Here is a 20,038-nt window from a genome sequence, read left to right as displayed (position 1 = left end):
GTTGGTAAGGATTTCTCTTATAAACACAGGAGGTTGGTCCTGGCTCTGTCTGTGGAAACCAAAGTGAGACCAATGCACTTAACTGTAGGTGGGCCAAGCAAACTGCATGTTGGCAGGCTCTGTCTCAGCAGTATGCTGATGGCGTTGATGTATTTCTCACATCTTTTATTGTTTGGCATGCACAAAAACACACACACACACACACGCACAGAGAAAACACATAGGACACACAGAGGGCACAGGCAGACCTGCTCAGACCTAAGTCATGTACCTTGCTCCTAGACTCCCTGACATCTGTCTTCTCTCACCCACACACACACACATACATACTTTCCTCCCGCCTCTGCCTCTGCCCTCATCCACCTCTTTCTCCCCTCTCCTCCGGCCAGCCAGCCAAGCAGCCCTCCCAAACCTACATTCCCATTCTCCACAACTCTGTGGCTGGCTGACCTTGGAGCAGTGAGGACGGATCACAGACAGACAGGCCGAGAGAAGGGGCCACTATTCATCTTATGTCGGCATGGCAGCCTGGCCAAACAAGCTTGGGGAAACAATCCCTAGCAAGGGAGAGCTGCAAGCATCACGGGCCTGAGTGGCACGATCCGTCAAATTACCTGAGCTTTCTGGACTGTGGCCCAGCCCCATATCGAGAGGCCGGCTGCAGGCTTATGGCTGAGCACACAAACATACACACACACACACACAGACTCCCCCACAGCAACATGGGATCACAGTATTTTCCATGACATTTATTTTTGGTAAATTTCTGGTCTCCTCTGTTGTTGATACCTTTATTCCTTTGACCTTGTCTCACCTAATGTACCTATGCTTCTTGTTTATGCTACTCATACAAAAATCTCAGCTGTATTCTTTTTTGGAAAGGTGCAGGGTTATAGCTCTACCCCATCCTCCTGCCCCCCACACCCTCCTCCACACACACACACACACACACACACACACACACCCTTTTTTAGCTAAAAGCAGCTAACCCCATCTTCTGTCTCTGCCCATTTTCTCCCCATCTTGTGGCATGTACCATCCCAATCAGTACCATTGTAGCGTCCTTTTTTTCCCCTTTCCTTTGCTTCCTCACCCTCCTCTTCCCTTTCGTTTTGTTCTTTTCTCCTCTGCCGACTTCTGCCTCTTTCTGTGTTATTTGGTTCTTTTTTTAGAAAGAAGAACCCTGACACCTCTTCAGATCCACTGCTGTGTTTTTTTTCTTCTTACATGGTAATCAGTTTGCAAATCAGTGCAGTGTCAGGGAGAGTGTTGCCAAGTTGTTTGGATCACTCCGCCTTAATCTGCGAGACGGCGGAATCGTTGCGGACTGCGGAGCACGCTAGTCTAGAGTGGATTTATGTTTTAAGGGAGGCTCAGAAGGCGGAGAAGAAAGAGATATTACATTTGAGAAATGAAGTGCTCTATAAAAATACCCCAAGCACCCAGGATGCGACAGAATAAAGAGGCTCAGTCATAATGCTGTTCTTTATGATTCATTGATGAATTATATTTCACAAAGAACTAGTTGGATGGTTAGGAATCCATTTACTGCTGTCCCATGCTGGCTGATGATTCTCAATATTTAAAAATAGCAAAACTTTATAAATTTAAAAGAAAGGCTGAAATTAAAGTTTGATCAGTGACTGGTGGTATTCTCAGAATTCTAAGTAAAAATAATAATGTATGAAAACATATAGTAACAAATAGTCACTGGTAAATTGTCAGTAGCTTTGTTTTGTTCTGCTGTGATAAACAGCTAAAGGTCATAATGCTTCACTGAAACTCAGTTTTTCAGCTCCGGTAGAATAGAGGAAGTGGGTTTTATACAAGCTCCCCCCAGGGACCTATCTTACCACAAACTGTTTCAAGAGGAGATGAAAAAATGAAAAAGGCTCTGTGAGTGTGGTGGCTTTTCCTCATTGAGTTTGGTCAGTGTTCCAGTTTTGGCCTAGACAGCTTCAGTAATGCTTATCATTGACTGGAAGAGTGGTCGTTCAGGATGTGACGTGAGCTGCGGTGCATGGGCACACGGAGGATAGGTGTGATGGCAGTGGATTAACAAGGTACACTAACCAGAGCCAGGATTGGCACAATTCCTCAGACTGGGGGAACAGCTGGGTGTATCTCTGCTCCCTTTCCTAAAACTCTGTTCCTCTCCATTTAGCTCGTCATGCTGTGGCAAACACAGACAGAATGTTTTTCGAGGGGAAGTCACATTCAAGGACCAAAGGGACCCCCCCAGCTGTGCTGTACGGTGGCCGTTTGGCTCATGAAGTGCAATCATCTTTTCCCAGGCTTGGAAAAGCCTGGGTGTGGGTGGGGCATTTGGTTGCAACAGATGACAGGCACATACTGCACCACCTTGCAGGGCCAGGAGCAGGGATGGATGGATGGATGTTTGGGGAATGAGGTCTAGGTTTGCTGATTTATGCTCTGCCACTAGAGAGCTGAATCAGCAGGATAGGGAGATGCGTGTGTGTCTAATAAATAACTCCTCTTCAAGTCGGTGTTTTCGCCCAATGTCTTCCCAGAGGAGAGAAGAGGAACCTTTTGGAGGCCTCTGCCCCCTGTCTGGATCTTGTGTGATCATTTTTTGATGAGAACGTTCCCCTTAGGACTGAGAATGTCAAGGTAGCTGTTGTAACAAGTTTATTGATCCTTTAAATTGTCATGAAAGTGCTGAATCATCACATACACACACACACACACACATATGCATAGAACAAAGCTTGGATTAAGTCACAGTAGCTGCTCAGGGAACAAACAGAAACACCCTCCTTGAAATCCCTCCGAGGTGACATGAAAAAACAAATAATGCTGTGTTGTTATCATTAACGTGTTGCTTTCAAGAGGTGCTTAGAAAATCCCTCTAAGGCCTTCTCTTAGGGAATCAGTTCTGAATTACATAAGAGGATGTAAGGAATTTGGGAGGTGTATGCATATGAGAGCACAGCGGAGCAAAGAAACCAGACAAGGGTTTTCTTAATTAGGGATGATTTTCCTCCAGCAGTAACTTCAAATGCACTTTCCTCCTCTCCTCTCCCCATAATGCTTCGGTCTGGAGCATCCTCGGAGAGCCTGCATCACAAGAGATGAGTTACGCAGATATTCAGCTGGCCACAAGTCAACACATGTACTATTTACCAAAATATATTCATGCGTCTTCATGTTGTTTACTGACCTATTTTCAGATAAAAGAATTTCCTTTTTTTCCCAGCTTCAGCTTCTTTTGAGAGAAACTCCCCATCATGTTTTGTTTTTCTTTCTTTCATACTCATCCAGACTTTTTTGGCGCTATCTGAACTGAACTGAAATGAAATTGCATTTTCACCAGAAGAAAATAACATAGGGCAGTTTATGTAACAGGTAAGCAAGCCGAGGAATAAGGAGTGGGGTGCCTTGAGAGAGGACCTTGCCAACAGTGGGGAGGGGAGAGGGAGGCGGAACACTGGATCGATGGCAACCCACAGCTCATTTTTAAGTCCAGGAGGAAGTTATTTGTGCAAGAGCTGTGGCATTGGAGATGGGGGAGCAGTAGACACACACACACATTTGCCTACAGATGTGATGGTGTCAGCAGGAAACATAGCTCTCCGGGGACTCCAAATGGCCTGTTAATATCCGTCCCCACTGTACCACCACACGTGATCTTACAAATCACCAACCTCACAGCGCTCAACTCGCCATGCCTCTGTCGAGCATATACACAGAGGCTGCTAATCGGACCCATCCATTATATGAGGGCAGGCTTGTTTCAGGCCACCGGTCATTCATGGTGATGGATGTGAATGAAAGCTGAGGGAGAGACAGAGAAAGAGAGAGACCTGTACAGTGGGAGAGCAGATTAAGTAAGTCATCTACGGCATTAAAGTATTACATGAAAACGCACTGGAGCATGATCCCATAGCAATGTATATTCCATGTATTAGTTTGTTATATAAATCCTGGGCTAATTTGACCACTCAATTCTGGCCATGCTCTCACAGTTTAGGAATATGATTCTTTGCTACAGGTGTGATTCCATACAAGTCTTCACAATAGAGTATTAACATACACCAATTGACAATGCTTCTCTTTGGGGTGGGGCAGAAAAAGAACCTCATTATCTTTTTTTTAAAATCTTTCACAGTGATCTGAATTGGTTACATTTATGTAGTGACAAGAAACGTCATCCACTTTAGTGTCTCAGTCATCGGCTGGTAAGCAATGGAATATGTGTGAAAGCTGGAATGACAAATCTATGCTGTATGATTTTGTAGCACTGTTACATTGACTAGAGGCACACAGGGGAGCCTATACAGCTCCATAGTGGAGTGTGAGCCAGTAAAACAATGACAAGCCCTATCTATCCACCCCAGGGTGGCTCCTCCGAAGTCTGGCGTATTAAACTGAGCCCTGAGATAAAGCAGATTCTTGCACAGTTCAGCCATGGGGGGAGATGCGCCCACTCTCCTTATGCATTCCAGTCGTGTTCCATATTGTTTGATATAATCAGCGTGGACCAGGGGGTACTGCGCAGCACTCAAACACATAGCCCTCCCAAGGGTAATATAAGCCTGAGTAATACTGACATGATTTATGCAGATTTCAACACATGGCTATGTGCAATATTGCATGTGAAGGCACACAGTTTTTACATGTTTTGGGAAGCACTGAGATATTTAAAGGCAGTTGTGTGATGTGTGCATGTATAGTATGCACATACTTGTGTGTGTATACAGTGTGTATATGCTCACGATCCGAGAGAGGATATTGCTTGGGGGTATATTCGGCTTTGCCAAGACAAACTGCGTCAGCCCAAGCATGGCCATTGGACCACTTTGGCCCAATGGCCATGCTTCACCTCAGATGCATTACTTTACCCACACGAGTTGCTTCATTTCCCAATGCAGGCTGAAGTGAGAGCACACAATAGTTATGCAATGCACTGTATACATTTCCACAGTTTGGCTGGGACTCAAAAATCCTTGATATATTTAAAAAAAAAAAAAAAAAAAGTTCCATGTGTCTGAACCAAGATAGGACTTAACATACCAATGGGACTGCCAGAGTGTTTCAGTTTTCCAAAACACTGGACTTACTTTCAAAACCTCCTCAGACACCCCCCAACCCCCACAATTTGGCATACATGTATTGTGAGGATGAGGTAGAGCCTAAGCCATTGCAGTAGGCTGGAAGGCTGTGTTGAGTATTTGACAGCGAGGGACTGGAAGATTTGATAGGTAATGTAAATCATGAAATATGCCTCAGTGGAGAGGAGGGAGGGGGTTAGAGCGGAGTGATTCTATCAGGAACCAAATCCTCCAAATGCAGCTTTGAATAAGAATGAAACAGATAAAGCTTGGAGGAGCCATCATAGGAACTGTAATATTAGACAAACAGGAGATTTGCAATACTGTTTTCTGAAATATCACAAGACATTATCAGTGCCCACTGGCTAATGTATAGCTTTTGCCTGAATTTAGAGGATGGTGCACTTGCTTTTCCATCTACTTCAGCTAACAAGGTGTCTGTAGCAGTGTGTGGGTGGAGTATCAGGGCAGTGTAGGTGACTGTAGGTCTTATCAGTGTTGAGAGCAGGGTTAGAGAGGGGAGGCGATGTCTAAGGGTGCTGGAATCTACTGCTCAACTTTCTGCAACTGTCAGGAGGTTAATTCCATGAAATATCTGTGGAGAGCACTTGATAAACCATATGTCAATCTCTTTCAACTGATTTTTTTTCCCTCTTGAAACAGCCAACACAGATTTCCACAAAGTCTCTCACACTACATAGTGCTGCTGTATATTAGGAGAATATTAGGAGAATTGACAACCAAATAGGGAGAAACAACTATGCCTGTTTTAATTAACCAATCCAACTGTTGACCTGATCATTCATGTGTTCATCCAAACAAACAATCCATTTTGAATTTAATATAAGGTCATGTAATTGTTGTGGTAGAATGAGTCATTTTGGAGCTGTTTTTCTAAATTAAACACTAATAATAAAAGAAAAGAACAAATACGCAGCACTATGAGGGAGCATCAGTATTCTGCTGCTCTCCAACCAGAGGGGATGGGTGGGTGGGAGAGGAGAGGAGCTCCTATCACTCCCCTCCGCTAATTAAAACTAACGACTCCAGGTGCTGCACAGCGCCGGGCAGAGGAACGGCCGGGCGGCGTGTTTGTGTTGGTGGTTCGCCTTCATTACCACCTCCATCCATTCTCCTTAGGAGCCCACCGCAGTATCGACTCAGATCCCGACACACAATGTGCAATGCAAGAAAAAAGGGGTGATCTAAATGCAAATGCTATGGTGTGATGCATTATGCGAGGTGTGAGGAGAAGTGATATGGGCAGTAGGAAGAAGATCCTTTCTTTTAGTAAAGGTGGTGGAATCTCAATGATGGCCGCTGGTCAATAGTGGTATCAGCCTTCTAATGTTCTCCAAAAGCTTGGGAATAGGGGAGGTTGTTTCTCAGCAGCTAAGGAGTCGATTAACATGTTCTTTCCTCGGCCTTTGAGGAAGCCGGTGATCAATGGAAGACGGGAAGAGAGTGAGAGAGCAACTATGTCTGTTCCCATCCCTGTCTTTTTAAATCACACCAGGTCTCAATAGCCCTTGGGTCATCCCGGCATTCCTCTCACACACACACATACACACACACACACACACACACACATACACACACACACACTGTGAAGTGTGGCTCTACCCGAAGGCTGCACTGCACAGATCCATAATTATGACAAATAGTTACCTTCTTGATACTGCCGGCAATATCACAAGTGTAAAATATGGCTAAATTTAATTCTGGAAAATGGATCTGAGTAAAAGGTAGTTTGAAGCAGATGATGGTTTTTCTGATGGGCACATTCAGCTGAAATATAAAAAAACGAGATTAGATTAAAAGATTTAAAATATGATTTTTGTGCACACTCACTGTACCATGATCTTATTGAAATTGTATCACTGTCTGTGTGACATAGAAAAAGAGAGGCTGTGTGTGTTTCCTGCCATCAAAGTATTGAGCTTTTTGCAACATCAAAGCGTTTCCCCTGTGTCAAAGATACTGTAGACACAGTGGCTACTGGCCAGTGATTAGTGTAAACAAACAGCTTTCTTGAGAATGATTATCCCTTTTTAAAGAACACATACAAACTTTTTCATTTCATAAAACTAATGGCATATATAAGTGAATTTGTAAGGTCACATATGTCTAACTTTTACCAGAATGCTGCCCTAAAATCATCCCTGAGTTTGCAGAATGAGTTGTGATCTCTAAGATCAATACATGATAGATAATTGGCAACGCAGTGTACCAGATAATTAAATGATACACTGATATAACTTAATTTCATCTGTAATGCAACAACATATCCAGTCTGCTCAGAAGACAAAACACTGGAGTTAGTAGCTGGTTTCCATGACTGCAGTCAGTGGCTTTTTCATTGGTCCATGTCATTATATGTGTAAACATTATTTGTTTTTGAGAAGTAAAAAAAACGTCAAATACATGCAGGTCAGTAACATCGCTATCTCAGTCTCTCTCCTCTGCTCCGCTCTTACGTCTATCAGCAGGTCTCAACGAGGGGAATCACATCCACCTGCTACATGACGCACATTTCCTAATTTGGACATCACTCCCAGAGTTGGGGATGTTCCCCAGAGATAAAGCTGAGCTACTGACACACACAAAGTGCTCCCGAGAGTCTCTCCATAACCTGTTGTTCCCCTTCTCCTTTCCACAAAGTTAGGTTGTAAAAAATAGGCAATATATGATAAGTGCAAAGCCAGAATCACCTTTGAAGTTCTTCCTTATACGTTACACAGTGTGCTGTCTCTGTGTTATGGGTGTATAAATAGGTAGAGGTCTGTCTGCAATGAGGCGAAGAGAAATGTTTTAGCTCAGTAATCAGCGCAGTCATCTATGATCTGGGAGACTCCAGTTCGAGACCTGGTGTGTGGACTTCCTCCGTAAGGTAGTTTATTCATGAACACTTATTGTAACACTTTAATTTTCTAAAATTAAAAGTGTAATAAAAACAAAAACAGGATTTTTAAGCCTCTTTCCACTTTTATTTCCCTAAAAGTAATCACATAATATTTCTCAGCTTTACAAGTTGGTGAGGGCTGCCTGAGTGTGCCTTGAAACAACTCAGTGGTACACAATGGATTATGGGATATTGTGAAGGATACATTGGTTTTGTACTCTAAATTCAGTAAAACAAAGCTGCATTTCTTGGACACATTTTTTGCACCCTATCCTTTAGAATGGGATAAAATTGTTGAGAACCAAAGTGGAAGGCATACACAGTCCAAAAATTTTTACAGATGGTAGTAAATCAAAAACTCAGACTCACTAGACAAAAGATCTGCACATTGTTTTACTAGCTCCACATAAAATTATCAGGTTAAGGTTTGTCCAGTACACATCACAGGGCAGAGCATTACTTACGTGGTTGCAATCTGCATAATTACAATAATTAATCTGTTTCCAGACTTAACCAGTTATGATGAGCGGTGCTAGACAACACATTGTAATAAATTCCTTGAGGAAAAAAATGTACCTTTATAAAGAGGCTATGATAAAAAAGTGACCCCTAAACCCCCCTGTTAAAAATGCAGCATTGCCCTCTTTTTAAACTGCAATCAGACCAAAATCCACCTGGTGAAATCTATTTGTGTGGTGGGAGCAGGTAGGACAGGAAATAGCATGGGTAATGTTGTTTATAAATAAATAAATAAAAACTGCAGAAGCTTGCACATCTAGTGGGCTAACAACAACAGTCCACAAGCCAATCACAGCAGTCAACCTTCCTTCTCTTCTTTTATTATTATTTCGCTGTTGTGTTATAAAACAAGGATAAAAACACATAATATTCCCTGATTGGGAGGTCAATCCCACCTCCTCTCTCAAACTGGCTGAACATCGGAGAGCCTGGTGATTTTGTGTGTCAAAGTTCAATCAGATTGAACTATGTGAAGCTAAACAGGCAGGTCTGTTCACAGGAAGTGCATTGCCTGTTCCACATTGACATGAATTGGACGTAAAATCTGGTCTGACTGCAGCATTAAGGGGGAGACATGATCCCAACGTGCTCTTTGTAAAGGATTCCCCATTTCTTCATTTTTTCACACAGCTTTCCACAGTATGACTGTACTCACTGCTCAAGGCTGAAAAATGTTTTCTTAATTGTGGGTGGTTGTGGTGAAACAGTGCCAGAGAGATCTCGGAAAACAAAAAGTAAGTACTGTATCAGATCTCAGGAAAACATTTTGATGTCTTTTTGTGAAGTTTAATTGTCAGTGACAAGACAGTGTCTATACTGTTGCTGTACTGTGCAGTATACTATGACGATAAGTATATACTGCATAGTATTAGTATGTAGTATGGATTTGAGACACAGCTTGTGTGTATCCTCCTGTCATGTCATACCTGTTCAATTGAAGCCTTCAGTTAGTTTCCCTCCTCTGTAGGTCACCTGGCTGCCTTTGTGATCAACCACCTGCCTGCACAGCTGCTTCTCATTTGCTCATTAACTCCCCAGTATATAGTGAGGAATTGTTTTCCCCTGCGCTTTTGTCAGGTCATTTTGTGTAGTTGTCGTATGTGTTCTCTGAGCCATTCATGTCTGCCTGTTGATTTTTCAAATGTGTATGTGTGTTTGTTTGATTCTACCTGGCTTCTTGTTGCCCGATGTTTAACAAAGTCAACTGTCTCTGAACTCTTTGACCGTTGTCTGTACCCTGACTGGACCATTCACCATGTCTTCCTCCAGCACATAAAATGCCTCAAACACTCAATGAGGTAACTTTAATTTGAATGCAATCCAATAAACAAACTTGCCTGAAGTGGAATCACTAAGCTATCAAGGATGAGACAACACAGGGATCATTGCGCTTGTTATGCCTATAGCATTCATTCTGGTTGTGTCATTGAAAATTCTTATTGAAGTTGTATCTGCCCTCAAAAGTGTTGATTTTCTTTTGATGACTTTTTTTGTCCTACCTAGCATTAGATGGCCTTTGGCATATTAAAGGCTGAGGTCCTGGCTTTAACGCTCATAAATTAAAATGGACTTAAGCTATTGTAACCAAACTTAGTGCATGTGTTCAGATGCAAGGTCCAGGCTTCAATTTACAGTCCTGGGATATTCTGCCACTATGGGGCGCCACAGATACGAAAAGTTTATATCTCGTAATCGGCTGCACGGATTTGCACGAAATTCAGTTTGCATGATCTGGGCTCATGACTCAGTCAATGCATAAAATTTGGTAACGATTGCTTAAATTTCTAAACATTTCATATTCCAAACTTTAAAAAATTAAAATAAGTCACCTGTATGTCCTACAGAGCTGAAATTGTGTTCAGCACATCCACTTAATATATCTATATCTCCACAAGTCTTCATACAAATTCTACAAAAATTCAGACATTCTCTGGATACTAGATATCCAAAGATCAAATTATGAGTCTGCAGCTGTATTCACTATGTTGCTGTAATTTACTGTATGCACAACATTTTCTTTTTTGCTCAGTGTCGAATTCAAAACCATAAAAATATTTGACAATACACCCAAAACCAGCAGAATGGTGTGTGATTTTTTTTTTTTCTGTCAGAATTTGTCCACCAACATTTTGACAGTTGTAAGCATTTAAAGTTTAAACAGACAAAAATACCCCAGTTTTGCACGTGTGATGTTGTTGCCTCAAATAGTGAGAAGGTGTGTGGAAACCATGTCTCTCCAGTGGTGCAGTCAGTAAGTCACCTGGGAATTCAAAGGTCCAGGGTTCAAATACCCAGGTGGCCAAGTCCCACTTGCCAACAATGTAGCAATTCATGCATGCAGTATGTTTTCAAGTGCTTATTGAGGTCATATTAAATTGAAGGTTACCTATTGTGACCCTGTGAAAATTTCTTTTTATTATTTTTCTCTGCTAAAAGTGTTTGTGCAGCAAAAACCGTGAGACCTAGAAAGACCAAAATTGGCAGCTAGGTTTCAAATATTACCCACTACTCATGCACATATAATGACACTCATTGACCTCAAGGTGATGCTGTAACAAAGTCTACGTTTTCACAATTATCTTGAAAACGACTTTCATCATTTTAATCTTTCAAGTCTCTCAAGTGCTCTAAAAATGTTTCTCAATTTTCTCAAAATCCTATTTTTGGCAACTCGTCAGAAACTGCTGGTCCAATCATCCAACATAGTCAGGATCATCTACAGACTTCAGTTGTTAAAGAAATTTTGATGTATCAATCCATTTCAGTTGTACAAGCCAATCCATTTTTATCAAAATAGCAACAAATGTAGTTGTGTGACACACGTCTTCACTGAAGGTCATAAGCTACATCAAATATTTCTGAAAGTAGAGTTATATATGCTCTGAACAGAGCATCAGCATATAGTATGGACCACAATGAATTACTTTAAAGATAAAGAGTTTTGCTTCTTGTCAGTTTGCTTGGACCCTGATCATTGGCACTTGCAGCTATATTTAGTATTATCATTTCACCATAGGCACTTAAATGAATTGGCATTTTAAAAGTAAGTTGTTTATTTCCAATGGAAATTGAAATTTGTCTGGCCATATAATAGGGTTCCTTATTTGATGTAATAGTAGGCAATATTTTAATGAGAACAATATATTTTTGGAAAAAATGTAATATCAATTCATGGAAGCTTTTAAACATTTCTTGGTAGAAAGAGCTTTTCTGCGGAAAAAATGCTCTGGCTTCAGGAAATGATGTATTTCACATTTATATCACAGTGATGACCATTTATCACCTACATTTTCAAAAGGATCTTACACATCAGAATATTTAACTGTTCCTATTTATACATATGCTCACAGACAGACCGAAAAATAAATAGTAAGGCCAAAAAATGTAAAGAAAATATTTAATATTCCCATGCGTCCACCATATTGAAAAGAGTGACAGCTGCATAGAAAATGCATAAGCAATGTCTGCTGTTGGATTATAATAAATGTTGAAGGATGTCAGCTGCAATCTTACTCTTGAATGTGTGTGACGGTGGTGATGACAAAACATGGACGACATGGCAATTTATAAAATGAGCATCCATCATTAGACATTGATTATCATGAAAATGATTGTCAAAACTGACTGATTGCACTGAATTCTCTCTGTATGCATTTATGTATCAGGCACGTGTGTGTGTGTGTGTGTGTGTGTGTGTGTGTGTGTGTTTGTGTGTGTGTGAATGAAAGCTTGCTGCCCACACTGGTCACAGCTTATCACAAATTATGAGCTTGTTTATTCTGGCGATGTCTTTGATGGTGTTGCTGTGAGCCCATCACTGCAGTGTTGCACAGTGCTCCCCAAAGATGGTTCTAAAAATTTGATTCTGTTTAAAGGTCTGGTAACAAGACTCATTTATACCCAAAAAATATGTACATTTTCTGGTAAAGTATGTTTGTCAGCATGCCTGTTTTTATGCCATTTAATGTATAAATTCAGGTATGTCCATTTAAAACCTGCACTATACAATGCATGATGTTTATAATTTATCATTTAAGTATGACAGAACTAAACTTAATATAATAAATGTATGGTGGTCAATGGCATTTATCTGTTAGTAAGCTTTAGTGGCATTTGGTTTTCAGTAAATGTTAAAGGAGGTGAGTTGCAGGAAATCAAATTGCTTTATATACTTTATACAGATATCAAATTGAAAGAGAAACTTGAAATAAGGGTTGTAGAAACTGAATGGTTTGAGTATGCAAATGACGTGATTCATCATTTTGCAGACACCAGATCCCCACCCCCCAAGAGAGACAGAGAGATTTTGGACCGATGTGTTAAACATCATCATCAAAACAAGCACCAAATGAGGGAATATCTTTTGGAAGAACGGTGTTCATCCCTCCTGTACGAGTTCCACAGACTTTGAGAATCTGTGATAAGAGGGCTTGTGAGTGCAAAACACCTAACAAAGACACTTTAAGTTACCTTTTCCTCTAATTTGTCACTGTGATGACCCCTGGTGTTATCTTTGTTTTGCTGTGTGATTCACCTGCCTGTTTGCTCTTCTCTTGCAGGTGATCATTAGCGCAACTGGGAACACCCCCCAGGTGTTCCCAGGTTATTTAAGTCTGGGCTGCAGCACAGCTCATTCTCTGGCTGACTCTCTGGCACTCAGCCGCTGCTGCTCTAGTTCTTCCCCTCTTCCCCACAGACGCCTTTTTGATTTGGTTATGTTGCTTTAGTTCTTCATCTAGGCTTTTATGCACCATACAACAACCCCACACACACATCTTCCACTCATGCACATTACACTATTGATTATACTGACATCCATACCCCATATTTTAAATATTTAATTATTTGTGGATCTATCTCTTGTTACTCCTGTATCATGGTGAGTCTCCTATTTTGTTGGAGCTAAAGAGACGGGTCATAACAGTCACCCATTTTTATATATAGAAATAGATTAAAAACATTATGGAATGTGATTCTGCAAAGACATACAGTACATTTGAGTGTCGTGGGCTTTTCGGAGCACTGTGGTGATTATGTGACTTCTCTATTTCGTTTTCACTTATTGTCTTTTGCAAAATGTTGTGCACTCCTTGTGAGGAATTGGTATTAGTCTAAAAGAAGAAAGTTGAAAACAGGTGTAATTTTTTTCCACAGTAAATATAGTCTGTAATGTTCTGCAAGGAAAAAAATATTTATTCACTGATGACATATTGAAAAGGAGGTTGCGTGTCAGTTATTCATGAGGGCAACCTTCAGTATAACCTTGCTGTTAAACCTGACAGTCCTTGAATGAAATAATTTTCAGTTGATAATACAGAGAGGGAATTCAGTGTCTGCTGCCCTTTTTTTTTTTTTTTTTCGGTGAAAACACCACAGGAAATCTAAAACACAGTATGATTTCTTTTTCTCTGGCTTTTAACCTGATTCGCCAGGGTTTGATGCAAGATACCACGCTTACTGAGGTGGAGTAGAGAAGGCTACATCTTTGAGTAAACTGATTTTATTTTTTCTCACCAGTGGTAGCTGCAGTAACGGGCTAAGCAAGCACAAGGGCATATTGGTAATCTGAACATGCCAGTGCTTTCTTGAATTTTCCAATAACATGTTTCACACAAATACAAATACAAATACAGACAGGAAGTACACACACCAATGTAGCCAGACTTTTTATTTCTATTTTTAATTATTTTGCTACCAAATACTATTGAAAATAATAATCAAGTTGATCAGCTCAGAATATTGCCCCACCCATCCTGTAAAATTGCTTCTGCTGACTACTCCAAAACATGAAATTAATAATTTCCTGGGCTCTAGATTTCTCCAGACAGAACTCTCATTGACCTTGTGAAGATCATCATACTCATTACACGATGCTGTGATTTAAAAATGAAAAATTAAAAAAAAAAAGGCTAAAAACTTTAAATATGGAAAAAGGAAGAAAAGGATAAATAGCGACTTCATATAACTGGGAATGACATTTTAATATTTCGGGAGATGAATATCTGTTTAAATTTGTCAGTGACAGAGAACAGGAAACAAAACAGATCTTATAAAAGTTATTCATACTGGTATTCATTTTGTGTTATGCATTGTGTTAACAATTTTAAGTGCCAATAAATTTTAATGTGATAATAAAATGTAGGGTCTAAAAAAACAGTGCAGTTGCATCACCGACTGAGACCAAATCCAACAATATTTTCAGAATTGTAAAAGAATATTTACAACTCAAAGTGCCATAAATTTCCTTTTATTGCTTGATATCTTACTATAATTTATGTGACACATATTGCAAAGGTACAATATTTATGATCAAGACACTTGTGTTATTTGACGTAGACCTACATCTATATCCAAATAGGGATCATTTAAGACTCATTGCTGTTCAATATTTCCTTTAGTAAAGAACACAAAACATTTTTGCATTTGCTTTAAATGTTCATTATTTATTCTAGAACAAATATTAATTCCATAGACTTAATTTAGATGAAGAAACCATCATGTCTGAATTATTTCTAGAAACAAATTTACATTCATTGAGCTTACAAAAAGACTTACAGGGTGAAAGTATGAAAAATAATAAATACAAAGAATAAAGAGTAGCCATTTTTTCATTATTTTCCAGTGCTGCTCAGTGAATCACACCTCCTTTAAAATATGTTACAAAAAAAAGTTAAAGAATGTAGCTCAGGCAATGCATTGGAGAGAGAGGTCAAGAAGAGGTCATTCTTGGTGTGAGACAAAAAGCAAAGCAATAAATTAATATTTAGTGGTTGTTGTGCGAATCCTCAGAACCTGCAGCAGAAACCGCAGCCCCTGTTGCCCTTGCAGCAGTTGCAGCACCAGTGGCACAAGGAGAGGTGGCTCTGACGCTTCTGTCTGATGTGATTTGGCATCTGTGAGAGAGACAACAAGCATGAGCAAGGTGTTCATCACCAGCATTTCATCCTCTCCTTGTGTGGAGAGAGCACCAGGGTACTCCGTGGGGAAAACACATCCACTTACATTTTAATTTGCTCATGGTAATTGGCTTAATTCATTCAGTCAATTGAACATACCATCCACGATTCCATTGATATCTCTTGATGTGCCACAACTGGAGTGTCATTGCTCCCTGCCTCCTCCGGCTCTTGCACCTGTTAATGAATTATGCACATTTAAGAGCCACGTCTTAGCATCCTGACAAAACATTTATAGTTAATAAGCAAATGAAGTGAGTTTAAGTCAAATTCTTACCCCAGTGAATGGGAGTGCAGAGCTCTCCAGAATGCAAATAAAGGCAAGCACGAGTGTCACTGCAACTGCAATGCTGAATGCCTTCATTTTAGCGGGGGTTAAATGGTTTAGTTATTAAATCCTTTGAAGATTAGAGCTGATAGATCTTCTCTCTCATGGGTGTCAGGCCACCGAAGAGAACCACAATATCTTCAATTTATTCTTCAGCTCCAGTGATGGATGGCGATTGTTTGGGAAAGTGGATTTCTTCAGATCTTCCAGTGACCCCTGTCAGCTCTTTCTCAAGTCCTTCCGCTGTCTGATGGTTGAGCATACCGAGTGTGCTGGTATTTATACACACTTGGGCGAGTGTTGCTTCATCACTCTGGGAAGCCCTGCCCATTCCTGGCAGCAGTTACCTAACTCCACTGGGGAAGTTTTGACCTCCTCTTTTCACCCCTTCATAGTTCTGCAAAACTGAGGGAAATTCTCCGTTCTATTTTTGATTGTGGCCCCCACTGTCTGTTCAGCAATATCAAATCAACTATAAACTTTTAAATTAAATTACTTTCCGCAGACAGAACACATAATTCCACACATGAACAAGCTGCTGCTGCTGCTGCTGCTGCTGGAGACCATCAGTTTTACAATATACGAAGGCAATATGTTTTCTGAATATGTATTCCTTCATACTCGTAGAGATCCGTGGAAAAGAATATGACTTTTCCTGAAGAAAAAATGGGAGAGAGCTTTGGAGATTCCCACAGCAAAGGCCAAGGCTGCATTGGTCAATCTATTGCATGGCTGACTGAGCTGCACTTGTTTCGACCCACGAAATCCTTTACTAAGGAGAGGGAGCCACTTTGGAATATCCATTGCTGAGTCTAAAGGATGTAATTACAACCTCTCAAATGGAATAATTAGCCCCTCATTTTCAACACATTCAGTTTTTGCATAATACACAGGAACCTGCAGTTGAACCAAATTAAATCCTTTTGAGCAGCGGAAGAGTAGCCAGGATTAAAAACCCCTATTTGAGAGTCAAGGTGTCTCAATAAGCAGCAGTTATAGATGAATATAATGTAATCTGATGAGGTTTATTACTGTATGTGTGGATGGCAAAGAGTTGCATTGCTCCAGGAGATTTACCCTGCAACAAAACATATCATGACTTAATGTCCATGACAAGAAGAAGCACAGATTAGTCGTTGATAGATTCATAAATATTTTCAACAGTGTGAAAAGACAACAGTGTGGATTTATTGACGATGACATCATAATGAACCAAATTTTTAAAAACTGCCTGGAAAAATCACAACTCTAAAAATGTAGGATTATTTTTCACCTTATCACCAAAGGAGTGACACCTTTAAGTTTAATTAACCTGTGTTAAAAAAAAAAAAACTACTCTAAAACATCAGGCTGTGAATGAATACAAAAATCAACAATGGTGGGAATGAAATAACAAAAAAAGCAAAATAGTACAAAAGGTATAAACTGATAAACTGGGCTGTGCACTCTGATAAAATCAGAGGCCATTTGAATTCTCATTACACCTTCAACGTCTTTCCAAATTGCCTGCGCTGACTCAATTAGTGAAACAACATGTCGCGGGACCCCTGCGTCAGTCTGTCTCGTTCACTGATAACCCTGCTGGCCCATGTGCTTGCTTTGGGTGACCACAACGTCAGTGTCAATAAATACAACCATGAATGGCACCACATCTGTTGGAATCTACCCATATTTTTCTAATACGAAGCAAGAACGTTATGTTATCTTTTATTTATGCATTTTTAAGTGTGTGCTTATCTGTGTGTATGACTAAGAGTATTGGAACCAGCACGCCATGTCCACTCATGATGAACACATGTCATTTTGTTTGCCATGTTTCACTGAGTATGACTCATCTCATGAGAAATCTGAATATGACACTGATTGACTCTGCAAAGACAAATATATTAGGCTATATACAGAATCTCTGTGAGTGTGTGAGAGTAAGAAATAAAGAAGATGACATAAAAAAAGAGTTAAAAAGAAAAAAGTAGAGAGCATATAGATCTGGGTTTTCCAATCATGCGTGTTTGGGTCTGTGTTTTCCTGAGTATACGTGTCTCTAAACAGCCACCGAGACTATCAGTAGGAATCTTCTGGCCAAACAAAGCTAGGCACCAGCACGGCGGGCAGACTCACTTCAGCAGGCGCCACTCTACCTTTTTCCCCTGGTCAAGGGCATTGTCCCTGTCTGTCACTGTTTCATCATCGTCCTCTTCTCTGGCCATTTCTCACCCCCTTTTCCCTCCTCCTCTCTGTCCCTACAACCTTTATATGGAGCTGCAAAACATTACTACACACATGAAACTTGACATCTATGTCAGCTTGTCTTCTACAGTCTTGTCTGGCAACACAGACTGTCGCCCGAGGTGTTTACATCTGTCCTGCAAACTGGGCTACAGAAGAACCAGTGTTGGTACATTCATGAACATGTCAATCTGTAAATAAATATGAGAATGTCTCATAGTCATGGTCTCTGACCATGTGCTGCTCCTGACAACTTTTGACAAAACCAATGTCACTCTTCAGACTGAGGGGGCAGTGTGGAGCTCAGGTTAATGGGTTGCTGCACTTTGTGAATGGTGACCGAGGAGAGGAATTCCCCAGCTTGTGAGGAATGACAGGCATGTTACAGTATGTCAGTGGAACTTCCAAAGTATAATTGATCAGTGTCAGCCTTTATTATATGCAAGAATAAGGCTAAAATAATATGAAGTAGATTAAATTATATTTATATAGCACCCTTTATAAGAAGAATGTAGCTGAAAGTGCTCTACAATAAAGACGGGCAAGAAAACAGAAACAAGACAATCAAATACAAATACAATACAAAATTATTACTAGGTAAAATATTAGTTGAAAGACAACTTAAATGTTTTTGGCTGTAACACTATGGGACACATTTCCCACAACAAAATTGGATTTCTTTGAAAAAAAAAAAAAAAGACAAAAATTGGAAGAAAAAAAAAGCCTCTTAGAGATTTTTATACAATTATTAACAAGATCTTAACTTTTTTGTAATAGGGTGGTGCACTAAATGTTGCAATCGCCTAAATCTGCTGACAGGCTTCACACATAAATGTCTTTTTATGATAAATGTAAATGTATGGTCTTCAAGTCCAGTGTTTCACAATCTGATTTTAGCTGCTTGAAAAAAGTGTCAAATCAGTTGTTTACTGTAAGCTGGTTATCCCCTGCAATATTATTCTTACTTGAGGATAAGTTTGATCAGTGCCTATGATACTGTAGAATCAGAGGCCAAGGCTCTCCTAGATCAGTGTTTTTCCATTTGATTTTAGATGCTTTGCATGATGCTTTTACTGTTTAAAAGGTAGTTAAACAATTGTGCTATATTGTCATAACCTGTTTTTGACTGTGGTTGTACAGGGCATAAAGCATTCTGTGTACTACCAGGCTTTACTGAATGAATTACATGAGCTAAATGAATAAATTATATACAAAAAACCATTTCAGAGAACATAACTGAACTGATTCTGAACTGTGAGTTGTCTGACGTTCCTTTTTTGTTGTCAGGAAGCCTTTAAATAAATACACAATAATGATCGGAAACATTTTCAGTGTTTATCCCTTGCAATATTATATTAAACATTAGTTTTAGACAGTACATTCCCAGCTGTTTCTTCTTATTTGTAGGTGCAATCCAATCTGTGAGCCCCAGAGCTTTAAGGTTGAGTCAAAGAGGTCTTTCAGCATTTGCAAAATAGATCTTCCTGTCAGTCTGATCAGTGCCTGATACTGCAGAGACCATTTTAGATCATTTCTATCCCCTTTTTCCTGACAGCAGCAGAATACATACCTTTGTGCTGATACTACTATTATAACCAAGACAGGTGCTGTGTAGTTATTAATGTAGGCCCAGGAAAGATGAGAGTCAGTGTGGTGCACAGGTATGAGAAGCATTATGTATGTCAGATGGAATAAGAATCTTTCTGTCAGACATTCTCAACAAATAACAACCTCTGAGAGAGAGAAGGACTGCGAAACAGGCTGAGGCAGTGGACAATATACGCTCCTGACAGGGCGCTCCTATAGCTCAGAAAGCACAAAGGTAAGACAAGCCTGCAGGACATGAAACTGTGGCTTTCCAGCAGAATTTGTTGGCCAGCATGAATTCAATGAAAATCAGTCAGCCGTGTGCTGCCTTTGGTGAACGTGCCTAAACACAAAAATTAAAACAGGACTTTTCCAATTCACATGAAGGATTTTACTGCAGGTGGCTTTGTCCACCCCCTCCAGGCAAATGTGGAAACAGACCAGTACT

At 40.2% G+C, this 20,038-nt stretch overlaps 1 protein-coding gene and 2 long non-coding RNA genes across 3 annotated transcripts; 1 reads left to right on the top strand and 2 right to left on the bottom strand.

Annotated features, from left to right (window-relative positions):
• Positions 1–2,631: 2,631 nt before the first annotated feature.
• On the bottom strand, positions 2,632–9,484 carry LOC121906039. Its single transcript, XR_006098518.1, has 3 exons — positions 9,420–9,484; positions 3,182–3,795; positions 2,632–3,078 (listed from the first exon to the last, which is right to left on the bottom strand). It is a non-coding gene; the product is annotated as an uncharacterized LOC121906039 (long non-coding RNA).
• A 219-nt stretch (positions 9,485–9,703) lies between these two features.
• LOC121906040 lies at positions 9,704–13,408 on the top strand. Its single transcript, XR_006098519.1, has 3 exons — positions 9,704–9,791; positions 12,762–12,925; positions 13,053–13,408. It is a non-coding gene; the product is annotated as an uncharacterized LOC121906040 (long non-coding RNA).
• Positions 13,409–14,564: 1,156 nt separating this feature from the next.
• On the bottom strand, positions 14,565–16,014 carry LOC121905807 (hepcidin antimicrobial peptide). Its single transcript, XM_042424332.1, has 3 exons — positions 15,727–16,014; positions 15,549–15,626; positions 14,565–15,386 (listed from the first exon to the last, which is right to left on the bottom strand). The coding sequence occupies exons 1-3, from the start codon at positions 15,811–15,813 to the stop codon at positions 15,279–15,281; spliced, it is 273 nt and encodes a 90-aa protein (XP_042280266.1). The 5' UTR covers positions 15,814–16,014; the 3' UTR covers positions 14,565–15,278.
• Between the last annotated feature and the right edge of the window lie 4,024 nt (positions 16,015–20,038).

This window comes from Thunnus maccoyii, chromosome 10 (genome assembly GCF_910596095.1).
Source record: "Thunnus maccoyii chromosome 10, fThuMac1.1, whole genome shotgun sequence".
Lineage (NCBI taxonomy): Eukaryota > Metazoa > Chordata > Actinopteri > Scombriformes > Scombridae > Thunnus > Thunnus maccoyii.
Note: the sequence above shows the minus strand (reverse complement) of the source record. Positions and strands in the feature narration are given on the sequence as shown.